At 51.4% G+C, this 19,216-nt stretch overlaps 5 protein-coding genes across 5 annotated transcripts; 3 read left to right on the top strand and 2 right to left on the bottom strand.

Annotated features, from left to right (window-relative positions):
• Positions 1 to 1,581: 1,581 nt before the first annotated feature.
• On the top strand, positions 1,582 to 2,495 carry HO173_012199 (uncharacterized protein; the record flags this gene model as incomplete). The annotated part of the gene is made up of 2 exons (XM_037314071.1): positions 1,582 to 1,622; positions 1,676 to 2,495. The coding sequence occupies 2 exons, from the start codon at positions 1,582 to 1,584 to the stop codon at positions 2,493 to 2,495; spliced, it is 861 nt and encodes a 286-aa protein (XP_037159051.1).
• Positions 2,496 to 3,780: 1,285 nt separating this feature from the next.
• Positions 3,781 to 4,401, bottom strand: HO173_012198 (uncharacterized protein; the record flags this gene model as incomplete). The annotated part of the gene is made up of 1 exon (XM_037314070.1): positions 3,781 to 4,401. The coding sequence occupies one exon, from the start codon at positions 4,399 to 4,401 to the stop codon at positions 3,781 to 3,783; it is 621 nt and encodes a 206-aa protein (XP_037159050.1).
• A 3,359-nt stretch (positions 4,402 to 7,760) lies between these two features.
• Positions 7,761 to 7,919, top strand: HO173_012197 (uncharacterized protein; the record flags this gene model as incomplete). The annotated part of the gene is made up of 1 exon (XM_037314069.1): positions 7,761 to 7,919. One exon carries the CDS (start codon positions 7,761 to 7,763, stop codon positions 7,917 to 7,919), a length of 159 nt encoding a protein of 52 aa, XP_037159049.1.
• Positions 7,920 to 11,299: 3,380 nt separating this feature from the next.
• HO173_012196 (uncharacterized protein) lies at positions 11,300 to 17,988 on the bottom strand (the record flags this gene model as incomplete). The annotated part of the gene is made up of 9 exons (XM_037314068.1): positions 11,300 to 12,935; positions 14,086 to 14,348; positions 14,395 to 14,669; positions 14,727 to 15,119; positions 15,179 to 15,641; positions 15,707 to 15,912; positions 15,964 to 16,011; positions 16,084 to 17,135; positions 17,966 to 17,988. The coding sequence occupies 9 exons, from the start codon at positions 17,986 to 17,988 to the stop codon at positions 11,300 to 11,302; spliced, it is 4,359 nt and encodes a 1,452-aa protein (XP_037159048.1).
• Positions 17,989 to 18,233: 245 nt separating this feature from the next.
• Positions 18,234 to 18,895, top strand: HO173_012195 (uncharacterized protein; the record flags this gene model as incomplete). Its single annotated transcript, XM_037314067.1, has 3 exons — positions 18,234 to 18,537; positions 18,628 to 18,744; positions 18,849 to 18,895. The coding sequence occupies 3 exons, from the start codon at positions 18,234 to 18,236 to the stop codon at positions 18,893 to 18,895; spliced, it is 468 nt and encodes a 155-aa protein (XP_037159047.1).
• Positions 18,896 to 19,216: the final 321 nt, after the last annotated feature.

The following is a 19,216-nucleotide window of genomic DNA, read 5'->3' as shown; positions in this document are numbered from 1 at the left end:
CCATTATTTTTTCGAGTATCGGTGGGGTTCGATGGGAGAATGGGATGGTGTGGCGGTGTTGGTGAGGTGAGGACTGCGAAAGGCGGGATGTGTGGATGTTTTTATGACGGCGAGGAGCGATTATCGGGACGGTGGGATTGCCCATTATTTAGGCGTATGTGTTACGAGGACAGGTTGCCCAACGGAATAACAAAGGGCCGAACAGTGATAGGTACTGCTATGACCATACTTGTAGAGACTCCTTGCCACAGTAGGACTGGGGGTTAGTGATTCCACATATTCGCATCTTTCAGCCGTTTCAGCAAGTGACTATTCTAGCGAATATACATTTAGAAAAAATGTACATATACTACCACATCTATAACTGTTTTTTATTTAATTTCATTTCTTTTAAAATTATAATAGTCTTTACGGTTGATTAAACAACCACCAACGCTATGGCCTTATAATGAACCCACTAACCTAAAGTATAGTCCCACTGTTGCGATAATACAACCTTTTACAATGCTACAATCATATAGCTTGATATTAGCTATTCTTAAGTATGTTGATGATACGTAGTTTTACGCGCTTTACAGTCTGCCCCTGAATCTGTAATCCCTCAATTAAGAAATGTTTGGGCTATCTTGGCCGTCAACAAGACATCTAGAAATTGTGAAGCGCGAACGCTTTTTGAGGATCTCGACTTGGGAAGTTCAAAACAGTGCGTATAGGATCGAGAACATTTCCAATAAAGAATATACTAGCAAACTCCGAGGTGATGGCCTAATGAGAGGTTTAAGCACGTTAACAGATGATGCTGTAGTCTTGTCAACCCAAAACGATTATAGCATCTTGTGCACACGCTAATACATAAAGACCAGTGGACCTGCACCAACTCATACCGCAGCTCACAATCTTGATTCACAAGTCGTCATTCCTAGCTCATATGCTTTCCTATAACTCTTTTCATGAAGGTACAGAAGAACATTCCGGCGGATGTAGCGCCGCAGTATGCCTTTGCTACGAAGTGTGACGGAATCTATGCTGCTCTCTCAATGCAATGTAATGCTGAACTGACTCGGAGAACGAAAAAGCTCAGCTCCTCGCATTGTCAGTGTAGATTATACCTCAAAGAAGGCAGGTCCGGACGTCCCGGACGGGCGAGATTGTGGCGCAGTGCAGCTTTCATGCGAGTTGACGGATATGATCTGAGGATAGCGAATGGTTCCTTTTTCCTAGATGTACGCCACAGAAAAGCAGGGAAGATCATTGTGTTGCCGCCTGAGGAAGCATCGTCTTACATCTTCGTGCAAACTGTCATGGCTCAGGTAAATCTTTTTCCCTAGAGATCAATCTTGTTTTTGATTTTTGCCCAATCCTGCAACTGTGCACTCGACCTTCATCTTTTTCCCATCATGGATCTGTATTTGAGTAAAATGATTATCCTTTGCTTCGTACTTGGCCTATGTACGAGCCAACTAGCGTCAAGTGAAAATTGTCGGTTACTCACTCCACGTAGCTGCTTCTTGTAGCACTTGTAGTGCAGCCAGGCCAGCACCGATATGCACAGGCTGCGATGTCAACGCAGATTTGATTACCATGAATAGTACTTCTTGGGATTATGGCAATCCTGCGATAGGGTAGGGTTCCGGAAAGACAACGCTACCTTGTGGCTAATACATAGAGTCCACAGGACACCATACCTGAATGCCTACCTTGCCATCACGGCATACTCTATCACCACATCATCATCAATATCAGGGAATTGTGTCGAACATGCCATCTCACCGACCCCATTGATTACCGTCTACATAGCCAATATCACATCCTCATTAGATTTCTTCCGCTTCTTACCTACGTCTAGTCTAGCAGGGTTAACAGGCGTGGCGGGAGATGCTGTGTTTAGCAGCCTTGAACAAGATGGCTACTCCTCTTTTCTGGATGACGCATACTCTGACATTTTAGCCACCGAAGGATTGGAAGGCTGTACTGCTTCAATACCGCCGTCACAACGCATTCCAACGTTCGTGGGAGCTCGAGCAGCAGTCTCAACGACAGTAGCCTCTCCGGCAACTCCAGCGGAAGGCTCAGCGGCAGTACACTCAGCCGAAAACTTGACTGGGAGCTCAACACCAGGGAGCCGTGGCCATCCTACGCAAATCATCATCCTCTCTGTTGTATTACCAACCGTCGGAATCATGATACTTCTGTTCTGCTTCATCATCATCCGTAGATACCGGAACAAACGAAGCCAGGCAGCCGACGCGATGCATCCAGAAAAATCATCCGACGCGCAACTCTACGTGGATCAGAAAGCAGAGTTGGAAGATGAAGAACGGAGGAGGCATGAACTAGAAGCCGAAAGAACGAGGCATGAGTTGAACGGGGAAGACACCGTATTCGAGATGCCCGATAACGGCGACTCACGGATGCATTCAGCGTCGTCCCATAGACCCCACGAGTTGAGAGGAGCGGAACATTCACAAGAACTCGAAGTCCCAAGCAACGTCTGAGTGCTCAGTAGAAGCCCGTTGACGTTGTCAATCGGAGCCGCGTTTGCAGCCCTTCTTACGAAGTTAATGACCCCCTCCCATCATTCCCTCCGGGTTTTGTGCTCCTGGTTTCAAATGTGCAGCTGAGTCGCACTCAAAGTGTATACCAGTTTGACCTCCGCCGCCGCTCCCGCTCTCGCGGCTCCGGTGACGGAAGTCGCGTTCTTCACGGTGAGAAACGGCGCCCGCGAGGACGCGAAGGGCTCGAATAGGAGACGAGGTGGTGGATCGTGAGCATCCCGTCATCACGGTCGGGAAAAGTTTGGGAGGCGCCATCGGCTGGGGTGAGTCGAATCGAGTCGAATCGAATCGGATCCTGTCTCCTATCCGGCCGACGGCTTTACCTTTTTCTGGGCTTTGTTTGCGTGGCATCTGACCATAACCTAACCGACAGTCTTCAACGCGACGAACGCCGGCGACGCGGAATGCATCGCCCTGCACGGCGTCGAGGACCACATCCGGTGGAGGCCGTCGCCGGCACATGCGCGGGTTGTCGAAGAGATGGGACGGTACTTTAGCCCTTGGTGGAGCTGGGACTGGGGAATGCGAGGGTGGCCGGGCGGGGATCTTTTCGTCCCGGGGGGCATATATTATGTTCCATGTGAGGAGGGTCCGTGGAGAGGGGGTGGGAAATGGGCGAGGTCTGGATTGCGGGTTGGTCTTGGTGTGGTCTTGGGCTTGGCTTCTGCTCTCTGAGTCATGGATCCTTTCAGGGGGTCTGGCTATTTGAGGTGGGTTAGATTGCTTTGGATGTTGATTGGGGAACTTCTTCGAAGCCGCAAGGTGCGGGGTAAGGTATTTAGGGAGCAGGCCCGAACGGGATAAAGTACAGCAAAGTTGGAACATTTGGTGCGTGGCAATATTATTGATTCTAGGCTATTTCGGGTCGCAACATCATCATCGGCTTTATCGCCAGCCTCAGCGCTCCTCCATCTGCTTCCTTTACAAAATCCTCTTCCGTCTGTCTTCCCCTTGTCCGCCTCCAAACATGAACCAGAAGCGCAATTCCATCCCGGTGCAACCACGCCTGAAGCAATCGTAGGGCCGGAGATAGTCAATGTCGTTTGTGGTGCAGCAGAGGCACCCGAGCCGAGCAGAATGTACGCCGGCGAGGTCTGCGTTGGGGTGGTTCCATACGGCGTGTGTCCGGTTTATTGGCGTGTCCCTTTGTTGGAAGTCGGACTCATCATCATCGTGCGATCATGATCGATCATTCATAGCATCTCATGTCGTAATCGTACTTCTTTCAGTAGTAATAGTCATCGTCTTTGGCCGGCACGGGCGGCGCACCCCTGGCGGTTCGCGACCGGTTCCGCCGCTCCCGCTCCTTCATGTCCGCCTCGTACAGGCTCCCGCGGCCGGAGTGGGAGTGCTTCTCGCGCCGCGGTGTAGGCGGCATGGCGGTCTCGAGCATCGGCTTGCGGATGTAGCGGGGCTCCTGCGGGCGTCGGTGCTCGAAGGTCGGCTGCATCACCCTTGGGGCGACGTGGTACGTCTCGTCGTAGCTGGCGGCGGGGACCCTCCGGCGCAGGCGGAGGCCGCGTTCCATCGCCTTGAGCAGCTCGCGGACGACGGCGCAGTCGACCGGGATCTCCATCTGCACGCGCCGGTTGCCCTCGAGGTCGACGACGGAGAAGGTTTGGCCGGCTTTGTTGAAGACGTACTGGGCGACGTCGAGGGCTCGCTGGTGGCCTTTGGAGCAGAGACTGCCGCCTTTGCGGTGGACTTCGTAGGGGTGGGCGCAGGCGGAGCAGTGAGAGGCGTGGCGGGCGAAGGTTTTCATGACGTAGAGCTCGTCGTCGTGGGGTAGACGCGAGTAGGTGGCGGGGATGGGCGCGAAGCCTACTTGGCGGGGTGCGGAATCCATTGTGGGTTCAGGGTGGGTTGGTTTTGGTGAAATCGGTGGGAATGATGGTGGGGTTGAGATGTAGTAGTACGTGGTCTTGGTGTATTGGGGAGACACCTTAAGAATCGGCGACAATGGGCTGGTTAAGTAGACGACGCTCGACGTTGTTTGGAGATAATGATAGCACGGGTAACACAGAATGATGTCACGCAATCCTTGATGACGACGTGAAGGATTGAAATATGAGAGGTCGTGTTTCGAGGCCGATGTTGTTGTTGGTGAAGAGGAAAGGATCGGTGGGCGAAGCAGGATTTATTACCTTGGCCAACACCGTGTGTTATGTTTGCGTTTGAGAAATGTTAGAAGATGAAGAGAAGAGAGGAAAGAGATGTGCGCGATTGGGAGATGATATAGAAAATGAGAAGTATGGATGAGAAGTATGTAATTGATGCCTGTTGATCCAAACTTGCCTAGCTTCGAGTCATAGGCATCAATGGCCCTATGCACGCTCTAAGGCTCTATCAGGTGTAGACACCATCAAATGCCAGTTCGCACTAAGGTCAGCTGAGACTCATCAGTGGTCAATTGACTCAATTGCTGCCTTGCGACTGGCCGTTCCGTCATCCGTTGACCAACTATCGCGCTTGGCCTTGTGGCTTCGCAAGCTGTGCTCAAAGCCACCGGAGTTCATCGACGTCGAGAGCCCATCTTGGTGGGGGGCCATGCCCACAAGGCTGAGTACAGGTGGTCTCGGGTAGCGGTAATCACGCCGGTGGTGTGTAGCATTGAATGTGAGCATTGCATGAATTGATTGAACAATTGCAAGCTGCGCCTACTTGTTGCGGGGATGTTGTGGAATGTGGCAACAATTATGACTGTTGGGAGAGACGCGAATGAGAGTAAAAGTAGCAGTAGAAAATGGTGATGGAGGGTGAAAATGGATGGAAAGTGGGGAACAGGAATCCATCGCTTCATACGCTAAGAATTTAAGCGATACACTATACCACTTTGGGAGTGGCTTGGCTGCTAGGGTGGGATCCAATATGACTGCGGGAAAATGCCAAGACTGTCCATGGCAGCTGAAGTCTTGCCGAAATATTGAAAGGTTGAAAGGAAGGCAGACTCGATGATGACAAACATGAAATAAACACACACCGATAAACGCTCTCAGCACAGCTGTATTCCTGATGCTGCTGGCACACGCGGCCAATTAATCTATCCTTCTGACTTTGTCAAACCGCCAGCCGTCAGCAATTGCTTTCCGCCATACTGTGCTTTGATCCTCTCCTCCCGCTTTGTCTCACTCCAAACCGCCGAAGTGACTCGATGCTAAAATGAATGCGTCATCCGATTACGTCTTCGTCTTGATTGTGCTAATACTTATCTTCTCAAAACTGAAAAGACCATCAGGCTTCGGCACACCTATTCATCTGCTCACCTGTTCATGTTTGCCGAAGCAGGGGCCGGCATGCAGAACAGAAGACGTGTCAGGATCTGGCAGCCATGAGTCTTGATCCAACACCTTGCGTTTGGTGAGTCCAATTGTGACAGCCCTGGCCGTGCCATCTCCAGACGTGACGGCCAACGCTGCAGACTTTGAAACAGTGTACGCGTTGCCTCGAGGCTGTTGCTTGAGCTCCAACTTTACCATCCTTTCCATCCTTCGCGGACCCTTCGATCGTCTTCAGCCTCATGACATCAGAGTCAAACGTGTTGTAGATGCAGCTTTGATGAACATCTGAGCCTGAACATGTGGTCGTCATCGGCGATCTTTGGCCGTACTTACCCCAGCTTTTCGGGAGATTTGGCTGCTCTGGATGACGAGGTCTCACATCATCCTCCCGAGGGTTACAATGCATGACCTTGTTGCCTGACGCTCTGTTTCTACTGTGCCACACCAACCTTGGCAAGAGGTCATGTCCTCCAGGCTCCACACTCAATCTTCCAAATCTCGCCCCTCCTCCCAAAAAACGCCATCTGTAAAAAGCCTTTGCGAGTTCCACCGGATCTATTTGATCCGAGGGGTGACGGCTAAAGTGGTGTTCTGTTATGCCGTCAGCCTTCAGCATGAAAGACCAGATCCGCACGGCAACTCTGAAGACGACCTTTCCTTTGTACGCTGGCATAGCTTGAATAAGTGATGTTGAAAAAGCACCGTCATCATCTATTATGTTTAGAAACGCAATGCCAAGTTCACAACCGTTCTGTGAGACCAAGACAGCTTGGACCTTGATATTCATGCACCAGAGAGCTTGACGGATGGCCGTTACATTGGTACAGGGATCCTGTCTGATGCTTTGAGGCTAAAAAGGGTAGAAGCTGGCGGACGTCATCTGTCACATCCTATGTGCAAACAATTCACTTTATCGGAATGGCTCATAGCACAAAGTTATTTCGATCACTTTCCGCTTCTCTCTCCGTCTCAGATCTGGTCCGTCTCAACTGGAGCAAGAATCACGCCACGCACGCCTAGTATTTGAACATGTCCGCTTGATGATCCATATTTCCGACAGAAAACGCACAATCTAGCAGAGGTCACGTACAACAAAGAACATTGGCAGAGCGATCATTGCCCAAAAATGGCAGCTGCCGACATTCTCCGTCACGTCCCCTACATTGCCACCCCTGTTTCCTCGAGACTCCCAGAGATTGAGAGCCCTTCACCAAGGCCTCAAAAAAGTATGGAGAAGGAAACTCATTCACGCATGAGTCTTCACGGTTGCAATGTCTCGTTTCAAGATCTTTGAAAGGTAGCTTCGAGCTTTCCACCAGAGTACCGCGGCGATTGATGGCCAAAATCCCATGACATCGAAAGCGTGGACACGATGAATCCCCATGATTGCGCTGGATCCGTTTCATCACAGAACAATGAACTTGCAACCCGATGGACGTATCAACATGGTTGGGCAGTTGAATTAACCCGCAAACACAGCTTGTTTTCTAAGCCTAATCTGTACGTGCGCAGGCCGGTCGCTCTAATCCATTCAAGCAAGTGAGTTCGCCACTTTTTGGGTGAGTCGCGTCACGTGCGCTCAACCAGGCTCACCTCGGTTGAATAAGCTGTAGGTAACGCATCTCGAAAACGTCCCCTAGGGACCAAAACCGAATCCCACATTTCCTCCATCCCCACCATCGATGCGAAAAGGGTCAAATTTTAACGACGACACTATCCAAGGTAGTGCTACGATACCGCAGTGCATGATGGTGCCGTGCCCGTCAGCTTGGCCTCTATATAGGGGCAGCGCGCCTCCCCTCGAGCGACTCCTACCACGTACTCCTCATCTGCCCTCCTCGTCTGCTCTTTCCTGGGACTATTTGCCTCGTCAGATGCCTTCTTCACGCAAATCCTCTTTCAGCACTCCTCGGCTTTCGCTGCCGCCATGGGCCGCAAGCGCAAGACCGCCAAACTCGCACGCGAGAACGGTTTCAACGACAACGAGACTTTCGCCGATGATGCTGAGAGCCTCAAGCCTATGACGGATGGCGGCGAGGGCGCTTATAGGGATGCACTGGAGATCTGGGCCGAGTCAGTCTCATGACCATGTTCCATATGCGTTGGGATTGCTAGTTTTGTTTGATTAAGAATGAGTAAGCTAGAAGGGGGGTAAGAATAGAACTGAACTCATGTGGTGCTAAAAGAGGTTGATGTGGACATGACTTCGACGTGCCTTGGCTTGGGCTGACAATGGCAGGAATGGTGACATATCCAACCGCAAATCGAAAGAGTCAATAGCCACAATGCGACCGACAAACTTGAACAGCGCTGCTTACAGAGCAAAGTGTCGTAAGATTTTCTCCGAGTATATCTATAGAACCGAGCTCTTTCGAAAAGGACATCAACCGCCGACGAAGTCTGAAGCGAGCGGCCAAATTCGGCATCTCGATCGAACTAGCAAAATACGGCGGATGACGCGGATAATCTATAACCCTGACGAACACTACCGCAGGACAATAATCTATCTCTTCAAAAAGCAACTGAGAAGATACTCCAACGGTGTATACAAGGGATGATACTAGGAAATTGGTACATCATTCGAAAGAGCGGTTCTGGTACCCTCTCCGATAAATACTGCGGAGAGGAACCTACCTTGAAGACTAATAGCTGTGGATAATACGTACTACCGACCAATAAGATACGGCGACCGCTATAGACGGACAGTTTCCTATCTCGAACCTAGCTTCACCATAGATTGTCGTCGAAAATAGTAATAAGCGGATAAGCAAGCTCCAGTTGGTCAATGAGCTTTGAATATCAAAGAATCGGATAATCGTAGTGACGGATCGACAGCGACTAGCGGAAGAAGAAAGGATCCGATTGATTTATATAATGTGCGCAGCCGCATTGGTCAAGCAGGATCTAGAGCAGGGAGAGCAGGACTTTGCAGGGACGGTGGAATTTCTTGTGACGTAGGATCGTATATCCTATGGATGGATTCGTAACCCTGTTGCGACCGTGCCGGATCGAGTCTATGGTGGTGTTTAATTAGGAAATCAATTAATAAGGAGGTTTATGCTATGGACAGTGGTATGGGATAGGTAGGCCGCAGGGACTCTGCCAAGAGGCGCTAGGTCCGGTTAGGAAGGAGGTCAACATGTGGTGAGTAATAAAACTGACTCAAACTTGATTCGATTTATTCCAGTGGTGGGGGACGGGTCCGTGGAAAGTCCTCCTTGAGATAGCGATATATATTTAAATTAGACCAATCTCACCGAGCCGAAGGTCCTCCTTGGTCAAACCACCCAGTGAGCTTGGGGCCAACGGGCCAGAATTTTGTCACCTCATGACGCCACTGATATTGCAAAATCTCGACTATAGTACATCCCAAAATCCCCTACGGTACCACACCGGTCGCGCGCCCGTTCAAGCCGTCTGCTCTCACGCTCGACCTCACCCGCCGCTTCAACGCCGGTTCCGGCACAGGACCTCCCCTCCTCCACCCGTTCCCTGAGCGCATCGTTCATCAGCCCGGAGCCCCTCCGCGTCGTCCCGTACATGTCGGAGCCGATCCGGTGCAGCCCGTGCGCCGGAATACCGGCCAAGCGTCCCGACTGCTTGAATCGGGTGCCCGGCTCGGTGGGGCGTGGGATGATGTGGTGGTGGGGCTCGTTCAGGGTTGCGTACCACGGTTGTGCGTTACGAGTGCGCCTTGAAGTGCTACCGCCTTATGCCTTGTCGTTGTAGACGGCGACGTCTCTCTTTCACAGTCAAAGCTTCGACCCGAAGATTTATCCACGGCAGTGTCCTGGGATCCCGTTCTGTGGCATCTGACCGGGATCAGCGCTTCTTATTATTGCATCAAGGATGCTGACACTCTCCTTTTGTTCAGTCCGTTACTATCGGAACGGATTGCTATTATGTCCCTGCTCCGCCGCTCTGTTACCTACCTGGCTACTTGCCCTACCCTACCTTTCTCTGTTACCTACCCTGTTACCTGGTTGCCTGCCCAGCTATCTGCCTTGCCCTACTCTTTCATCTACCCTGCTCTTTCATCTACCCTGTTCTGCTGCCTGCCTGATTCTGTTTTGCTCTCCGCCCTGCGACTCGGCCACCTGCCCCTACCGCGTTAGGTGCCTATTATCTACCCTACTGCCTAGCCCAGCCTTTGCTCTTCGCTGGCTCTCAACTTAGCGCTTGAATCGTTGTCCCTCACTTCTTAAAGCAGAAATTCCTGATATCAACTGTGGATGTGTGCCGTTGATTCGGCCTCGTAGTGACTGAGGGTGAGAGAACGCGACATCAAGCATTGAAAGCTTCGCCATACAGATTGGAATCCAGAGAGTGTGCAAGATTCTGGAGACCCTTTCTCGGGTTGTGCGATAAAGACCAGACATACGCTGGTAGTTCCACCGAGTGAAGGAGAATAGAGAGGAAGAAGGCGTCCGACTCGTGGTTTGACTCCATAAATAAATAATGAGAAAGACCTCGCGCGGGTAGGAGAGGTTAAAAAATGCTCGCGATGCAAAATAGAACTGTTTTGGCTGGCCTACAGCTACTACCCCAACGCACACGAAGCGCATTGGCTTCGAAAAAACAATCCCAGATCAGCGTACGTTTATTCTGATACTGACTAAATCACGTAGGGGGAGTTGTAGCTCTCCGTTAGAGCACGGGGCTGAAAATGGTGCCTTACAGGTAACCCCGAGCGGATCTAATCGAAGGCTATGGCGCTCGAATGGGTCCCTTCAGCTGCGGCTTACCCTCGCCTCAGCCTCGCCTTACCCGGTGCGGGTGATGTGTATAACGGCGCTGCTCACCCTCTAGAACAGGAGCGGCATCCAACGAGGTAGTGATTTGGATTAAGCAATGCTTTGCTCTTTGATTAATTTGGAACGAGTAAAGGGAAACAGTGCAGTGCCGAGATTCCATCATGGTACGAGAAGCGACCCGTAGAGTAATCTGGCTCAGCCGTTCAGCGGCCCTAGGTAAGCTTGACCCTCTCATCTGATGGACCTTGGCCATTCCTCATGCTCTTTCATGGCCTGGACCTCTTCGGGCTCCCATGAATCGAAAGATTGGATTCAGAATTGGACTGAGTGCAGCGTTGGTTTCTCTCTTGCATTACTAATCCTTCTCTTACGAGTGCTAAAGATCTAGTCTAGATCCAAAGAATGCATTTCTCCATCATACCTTAACCCATCCATCCCATTCACCCCACAGTCCGCATCCAAGCATACCATCCACTCACAAGCCTGTCGTCATCGTCATCGCAATGTTCGACTCCGCACCGGCCCGGAGTGCCGCATCCACAGCTGCAGCTGCCCCCCTGACAGTGATCGGCGCCCCGCCCAGCAACCAGTGCTCCACTCTCCGCGTTTCCGTCGCCTCCTCCGCCGTAGGCCGCTCACCCGAGCCGGTGGTGGTGGTGATGGATGCTGTGCTCTCGCGAGATGGGGCCCGAGAAAATCGCCATGCTCTCCGTCAAGCGAGCCACAGGCCGCTTTCATGCTCCGAATTCGCCGCCCCCGTCCGTGCCAGACGTTCACCCAGGCGCGTGTACCACCGCGCTCTGTGGAGTGTCTCTCTGTCGAAGCTGGTGCCTGCCAGGAGGCGCTCGAGCTCGATGCGATCGCCAATGGTGACGGAGGGCAAGGGACGGAAATCGTCGAACCGTGTCACCATCTCCGTGTGCAGGCGCGGAAAGGTCCGCAGTGTGCGGCGCCATGTCGGGCTCTCGGTCGCTCGCTCGGCGATGAACCCGTCGAGGTCTCGCATGCTGATGATTGTGAGGGCTAGGTCGTGGTTGGCGAGGGCGGCGCCGTCGGCGGATTGTTCGATGGTGCGGACGACGCCTTCGCAGAATTGCATCCACATGTGGCGTTTGCGCTCGTTCGTGGCTGCTTGCTGGCGTCGTTGGTCGTGTTCGCTTTCGGCGGCGTTGAACATTGCGGCGACGCCGTTGTCTTCGTCTTCGGTGGGGCGGGCGGCCTGTGGTGGTGCTGGGGTGGCTGCCGCGGCTGGTCTGCGAGCGGCTCTACGATCGGCTCTACCGGCAGCTCTGTACGCGTTGACCAGTTCTTGCAACCGCGCCTGAAGCTCCAGTTCCATCTCTCCAGGTCTCCACAAATTCAAGCGACTGCTTGTCTCCAGATATCGTCTATGTGCCTCCTCAATTCGCAGCGAGCCTGCCGTAGCGTCATCTCCATCCCTCTGACTGATCGTCGAGGCGGGTCTCTGGCCACTGCGTTGTGTGGATGGAGGCAAAGAAGAAGCCGTGTCGTCAGGTGTTGACATCTCCGAAGTCCTTGATTCGTTCGTCGCTACTGTCTGTGGTTCCCCCACTGCCTGCTGCTGATCCCAGGCCTCCTCAGTGGCGACTATCGTAGAAGGTAGAGGTGCATTGGGAGCCACAGACCCCGGAATTGGGGCGACTGGGCTCGTGCTTGCCGTAGCATCAACCGGTTCGGCGGCGACGGCTGTCGGATCTACACCCCCAGTCGGAACGTCGTCCGGAAGCCGAAGCCATGACGGTAAGTTCTCGGGCTGAAGCCACGCTGGTAGTCGAGATGGTTCGCGTCGTTCGTCTCTGCCGACAGATGGGTCATCTGCGGAAATTCGGACAGGCGCCGCCGTGACTCTCCTCCTCCTCCCAACCGGTGCCGTCTCCCGGGCCGCGGGAAAGCCCATCGGATCCCAGTCGTCGAAGATCGGCTTCCGGCAATTGGGACAACTGTTGTTGCCGTCGCGCGATACCGGGGACAGCCATTTCAGGATGCAGCCCATGCCGAAGGTGTGGCCGCAGTCGAGCCTGACGGGCACTTCGGGGTTGTCGCCGCGAAGGAAGGGCTCTGAACAGATGGTGCAGTCCGTGTCCTTTCCGAGCTCGGATGAGATCAGGCGGCGGGTTTTTGCGAGGAATTCGTTGAGCAGGACTGCCGCTTGGGCGTTGAGATGTTCGTCTTGCGCGTGTAGCTGGTCCTGAACCGAATTTGGTGTTGAGGTGTGAGTTGGGTTCTGAGGGACGATCTGAGCTTGGTTTTGCGTATGGTGCTGGCTGTCGCCTGAATTTGGAGAGTCTCGGTTCATGTTTGACGCTGAATCTGAGCCTGAGTTGATGCTGGCTTTTTGTAGGTGTGACGATGATAAGAAAGAGGGGAAATCTGAAGATCCGAGAGTCAGGAGCCGAGGTGTTGGCGATCTAGAGCTCTGTCGATGAATGACATTGTGTTGGGGCCTGAACAACGACAGCCATAACTGAAGGCAGCCTGTTTGTGTTGTGAACGGACAAAGAATTCGATGGCTTCGCGATAAGACCATTATCGTATGACATCCTTTCTATTTACTCGCGCAGCGCAAGTCATGAATAATCGATTTGTGTATGTATGTATGGAAGCGAGAAAGACACAGGCGCAAACCGACAGAGTTGATCCATGCTTCTGAAGCACAAAAGGTAAGGAGTATTGACTGACCTTGGCATCACTTCCATCTTCACCATCCTCGGTCTCCTATAAGCGCAGCGTTGATGACAGGTCCGTGTCTGTGCATCAGTGACGTAGCCGAGTATTACTTGTCTCTGCATATGTTTTCAATTGGGATTGAGCCTTCTCACAATGTTTCTCAGTACGGAGGAGTGGTTTAGGCAACGTGATCGGCAGGCTGGGATTTGTTTTTGTTATTGGCATTCCTTGTTTGAGCACTCATAAAACAGATGTCCTATTTTCTGGCATGACGCCTGATCGTCTTCCGTTTTTGGGGATATGTCTGGTGACGGACAAGGGGGCCTTCGAGCAGTCTGTGAGTCGGTGCAGTAGTAAGTTTGTATGCTAGAGATTATGTCAGGATGAATTAAGCACGTAGTCATCTACGTCTTGACTGAAGTAGAAGGGCTCGTGAACGGCGGATTGGAAGTTCCTTTAGGAAACGATTTTCTGACCATCTATGAGTAGCACCTTTTCTATCCGGAGCAAAATCTTGAGACTTCAAGATGGAAGTCTGTGTAGAGTGCCAGTTTTGAAGCTGCGAATCTTGCCAATTTCATCTGACCACGTTTCCAGAGCCCTGAAAAGTCATTCGTCTTGATCAGCAGCCTCGAAGTAGAACTTGTTTTTTTTGGAAATACTAATTTTCAATAACGCTGTGATCCAGTAATATCTCAGTGCAAGTCTATCCACATTTTAGATGTAGAACATGGAATCCTTGAGACTGCGCGAGAATGAGCGTTGCCTCCTCCAAGAACAGTATCGGGCTCCAGTTGGTAATCAACATACCTCTCATGGACCCCTGAGCGCCACGGAGCGTGGTTCCAGTCGAACTCCTTCCCAGCGTTGCGACTGATGAAGTCTGCGAGATAGCAGCGCGCACGCAGACAAATCAGATGTGCGTAGTACGCTGGAGGGCAGACCGAGACGGCTTTTGTCGCTCGGCCCTGGAGATAGCTAAGATTGTGGGTGATCTTCTCCAAATGGTTGGCGCTGAGCTTGTTAGTGTCTTTGATCTCATCGAGCAGGATGACATAATGGGCTGGTTTTGTCTTCCTAGGGTTAGCAGATATTCGAGATCGGTGAAAGGGAACTTACTGTGCCCTGTAAAGCTGCATGGGCGGCCATATAGAAATCCCAGCCTTTTTGCATCGTAATGCCTCTGTCGACCACGGTACCATTTTGGATATTACAGTTGTGCTTCTGGTCCGCCTGTTTCTTGTTCGTAGGATAGAACCGCGTGTGATGATTTTTTCCCACGACGAGAAAGGTAATCTTGGGTTGTGCGGCATCAATGAAGACCTTCGCACAAGCATTACGAATGGCTGGTATTTCACCACGCCGGACAGTCATATACTGACCCTCTGATACTCCTAGTAGAGAGCATCATTTGTCAGCGAGACTCCCTCCATGTTGATCATTGTACTTACCATCACGGTAAACGACGATATTTTCCAGCAGTTGCCCTGGGTTCTTCGAGACCCAGTATTCCAACCGCTCCTCCATCATGACGTCGAGGCTCGAGACCATCTCTTTCTTGCTTTCCTGACAGCATATGTTTCCCGGCCATTGGCCGAAAGTTGCGTCGATGCTGGCGACCACTCCGGCGATACTTGGAGTGCCTTTCATGGAGCCAGGCGCTGGATGTGTTACGTCGATACCCACAAGCATTGTTTTCCCATGCCTCAAAAAGCCAAGGTCGCCAGGAGAGATGCACTGATTTGTACCCCCAAGCTTAAGATTGACCTTCAGTGCGACATTGGCAAAGTAGCTCGGATCTTGTTTCCGGAGTTTGTCCATTTGAACACAGCTACTGTGAATGCCTGCACTCTGAAGTCAGCATGGACTTGGCCGGAGAAAAGGGCAAGGCTGGAAGGCATACCATATACTTTATCGCCCCAGAACTTCACTCTTTCACGAACCCAAGGGGCAGTCGACGGTAGAACGACTAGGAGCACAGAGATCTTTCTAGCTCTGCACTTTTCAAAGGTTTCCCGGAGCTTCAAATCGACGGTATCTTTGTCCAAGATCGTATTGAATGCTGGAACAGCTGGTCCGGGAAAAACCAGTGGTGCATTGACCTTCATACCACATGACCTGAGACCAGCTGTCAAAGCTTTGCATTGTTGCTCGAATACCGTCGGGTCAATGTCGGCTGCGGCACCGATCCTGAGCATTGTCCAGTCTGCAAGAGTCGCAGGTTTCCATACTGTCTTGTCCTTCATATTCCAGGAACCACATGCAATTCTAGCCGTACTGTTCCCAGAATACATGACTCTCGGAGCTGTGAGCACTCGTCCAGGCACCGCAATCATCTTGGGGTTGACTGTCACCCCAAAAGCAGCCTACGAAAAGCTATCAGTCTGCGAAAGCCCAATCAACATCAAATGTAAAGACCAGGCAAGTTTACCAAGTTATCACACGTGCTTGGGAGCACCCCCAATAGACCGAGGCCTCCGTCTTCCGCCATAATACGTGAAGCATTTTCAGCAGGCGGACGCGCCGCAATGGTGATCATTCTGGCGAGTTGAACATCGTTCAACTGCCCACAGTACGGCTGCCCTGGCATGACTGTGCAAAGCTCAGGAGGTATCCACACGGGATGGTCCCTCGTTCCTGAACATTACATAGTTAGCACGTACATCATCGTCAATTTTCAAGACTTACCGCAATTCAAGACATAAGCGGTGGGATGGCTTAATGTCAGGCCGTACTCTGGAGAGGTGTCAGTCCTCTCTCGCTAGGTCGCAGTAGGAAACTTGCCTGTATGGAAGTACTCTTTTACACTTATCTCTGCTGGGCGTCCGAAGCGCTTGAACTTGATCTCGTTCGAATCTCCAAGGCTGATCTTCTCGCTCCCATCATCAAGTACCGTCTTGTGCGACAGACCGACAATGGTTCTCACTTTCGAACTCGGAGCCCCGTCCGGCGCTTTCATGTATGACGTTTCGACCCGCAATTTCCCTAGGAAACGTTCCAAAGCTCGCCAATCACCAGGAATCAACTTTTGAAAAAGTTGAATCAGCTCGCGTACGTTGATCGATATGTAGAAGGGGCTGCACTGAGCATTGAGATTGAGGAGAGTTCTTGAAGTAGAGAACCGAATACTGGAATAATACCCGCGGACGGCGATCAAGCCGCCCAGAAGGTCGTAGTTGTTGACTGTATCTTGGTCGGTAGGAAAGCGAAAGAACTTGTTTTGGCCCCCCTGGTTAACGCCGGGATCTTTGTTCGGGTGGCTTGCCATGATAACATTCAACGTTTGCACAGGCTTCATGTCTACTGGACCTGGGTCGGCGGAGTCGATAGAGTCAGCAGGGCCGGACATCATGTAGTGCGATAAATCATCCGAGGATATACTTCCGGCAAGCGATATTGTGAGCTTGAAAGGTCTGTCCTTGGCATACACGCGACCCTTTGGGAACTCTGTATCGTAGTACTCTATGGCGAATGTTTTGGTCTCGCTAGACCCTAGCGCAAGCTTCGCCGATGTAACAACAAGTGACGCATAGTCGGTGGCAATCCCTTGGCCTAGATCACTCAACTCTGGGACATTCTTCAAAGCCGTCGCCATGAATTGATAGCGCTGACGTTTGTTGTGCAGGCGTTCATCAGTACCAGCCTCATATGTGAAAAACTGCTGGGCATCGGTCACAGACACCACGAGATAATTGGCTAGGACTGTAACTGGGGCACCTTTGTCTCCATATCCTGGTCGAAGAGGCAAATCGGAATCATTCACGGATATTTGGGCACGAATAGCTTCCTGATATCCCTTTAGATTGGCGTTCTCTTTACGAGTAATCTTATCATCGACAACGGCGGCTTGTCCAGGCTGTCTATGGAATAACAATCATCAGCAAAGTAATAAAAAGTGATAGCAGAGATGACGCATTGGAAGATATTTTGACCATTTGAGGTATGGCGGTCTGTTCCGAGGCCTCTCAGATCCATCCTTGGTAGTCAACTGCCTCTATCAAGGTGGTTAGTCACTAACATTAATGATGACAAGAGCAGACGACAGACTCACTGCGAGGAACAATCGATAACGTAGTGCAAGATAGGGTGAGGGTGGAGGTGGAATGGCAAAAAGTGAGGTTGCAGAAGAGGGCTTGCGTAACCTTAATACAAGCGAGCAAGGAGTATGTTGACTCATTAACGCAAGGATAGATCTCGCGGGTATTAAATTCACGCCAGAGCTGTCAATTAGTTTGCTCTTTGCTCATATGTGAGGGAAAAGTAAAATTGATTGTTCGATTGTGATGTGATTTTGACGAGGTGATGTTCTGCCTAAGAGACTTTAGGTATCTTTGGTGTCCAAGTGAGTCAGGAGCTATGACTAGTCCGCTAGCCGAGTTGCCGAGCTGAATTCTCAATGAGAATTCTTGGGAGCTCTTAGAGGGACAATAGCTGCAAAACAAACAGGAATGTAAGAACGAGGATGCAAGAAGCAACAAATATGCAAGACGAACGAGGATGATAGTGTGAGGAAAGTGTGATGAGATGAATTAAGGAACGATGGAAAGAAGATGAGGACAAGAGATGTAAAGAAGATAACGACTTTTCAAGTGTGAATAAAGGGATCAGATCAGATGCTGAAGTCTTGGCGACGGTTCTCTAAGACAACAACTCACGCAGTTGTCACACAAACAAAATGGGAATCACTGACATGCAGACGGGGCTTGATGTCATACTAGTCAAGGCATTGCTGGCATATAATCAAAAATGTCAAGAGGAACTGCACGCTCTAGCAAGTCAGCAGATGTGACCAGAGATCATAATCTAAAGACGGCGGCTTCGCTTGCTTGCTGGCTCAACAGACGCACATGCTGACAAAAAGCTTGTAGCAAAGCCTTTGACCCTACATTTACTGTTTGAATCAATACCAGCAGAATGGTCTCTCTGACGGCTCGAATAGCGGTGAGTAAATCCAATCCATGGGGGCTGGCCTGGAGAAGACAAGTCCTACCATCCTCACCTGTCTAGCTCACCTAGGGCTAGATATTGACTGCATTCTCATGCCAGCTGTATACATAGGTCTACTTACCGTAGATGTAGTGGTCGAGGTTGTGGATACCAGACGCGCTCAACGCGCTCTCCCAATCGCAGCCGAGTCATTCTCAACGTTGCGCCTGCAGTGCGTACATCTCAGCACTAACAATAAAATCACCTCCCCAACCACCAGCAACCCAACCTTTGCCCATCTGCCCTTGACACCAGCAGCCATCATGGCAAAGAAAGGTATCGTCTACATCCCCTCTCCCTCTACTCCCTACTCCCACTCCTCCCCTTACGCCCACACACAACAGCTAACGACCTGCTCCTCCACAGCCAAATCCCGCACCATAGCCGTCCGCCTCATCTCCATGGCCTTAACAGGCTACTATCGAACCCTCCGGCGGCCCCGCGTGCACAGGCCGCTTTCGATGCTGAAGTACGATCCTGTCGGTACGCTTGAATTTTCGCTTCCTACCATAGATGCTGAGGAGGGTCTGGGCCGAGGAGGGGGGGGGGGGAGATCGAATGGATGCAGTGGCTGACAGGTCCCGCAGTGAAAAAGCAGGTCCTTTTCCTCGAGCAGAAACGCGGTGGGAAGTGATAGAATGAGGAGTGAGGGACTGATATATACTATGGCAATGTGGGTAACGGAGAGCTGCCGGCGCGTGGGGAGGCCGTATGGTGGAGTGCTGTCGGAGGACTAGGCCGCAATGCAGGTAAAGGGAGATCAGACATGGCGTTGGACCGTGATGCAATGCAGGGGATACTACGGTATGGCATACTTGGTACGATGTTGGATCAATGACCTGATGTCCGTTGGACAGGCAAGGGTTCGAGCTAGTCTACTTGCCAGATGCTATCTGTCTAGGATCAATGCAGCTAATGTACAGCATTTGCAATTACACGCTTCCTCAAGAATAGC

The sequence above is a fragment of the Letharia columbiana genome (genome assembly GCF_014066305.1).
Source record: "Letharia columbiana isolate WasteWater2 chromosome Unknown Sc0000075_s0, whole genome shotgun sequence".
NCBI classification, from domain to species: Eukaryota; Fungi; Ascomycota; class Lecanoromycetes; order Lecanorales; family Parmeliaceae; genus Letharia; species Letharia columbiana.
This window is presented reverse-complemented; position numbering and strand designations above follow the sequence as displayed.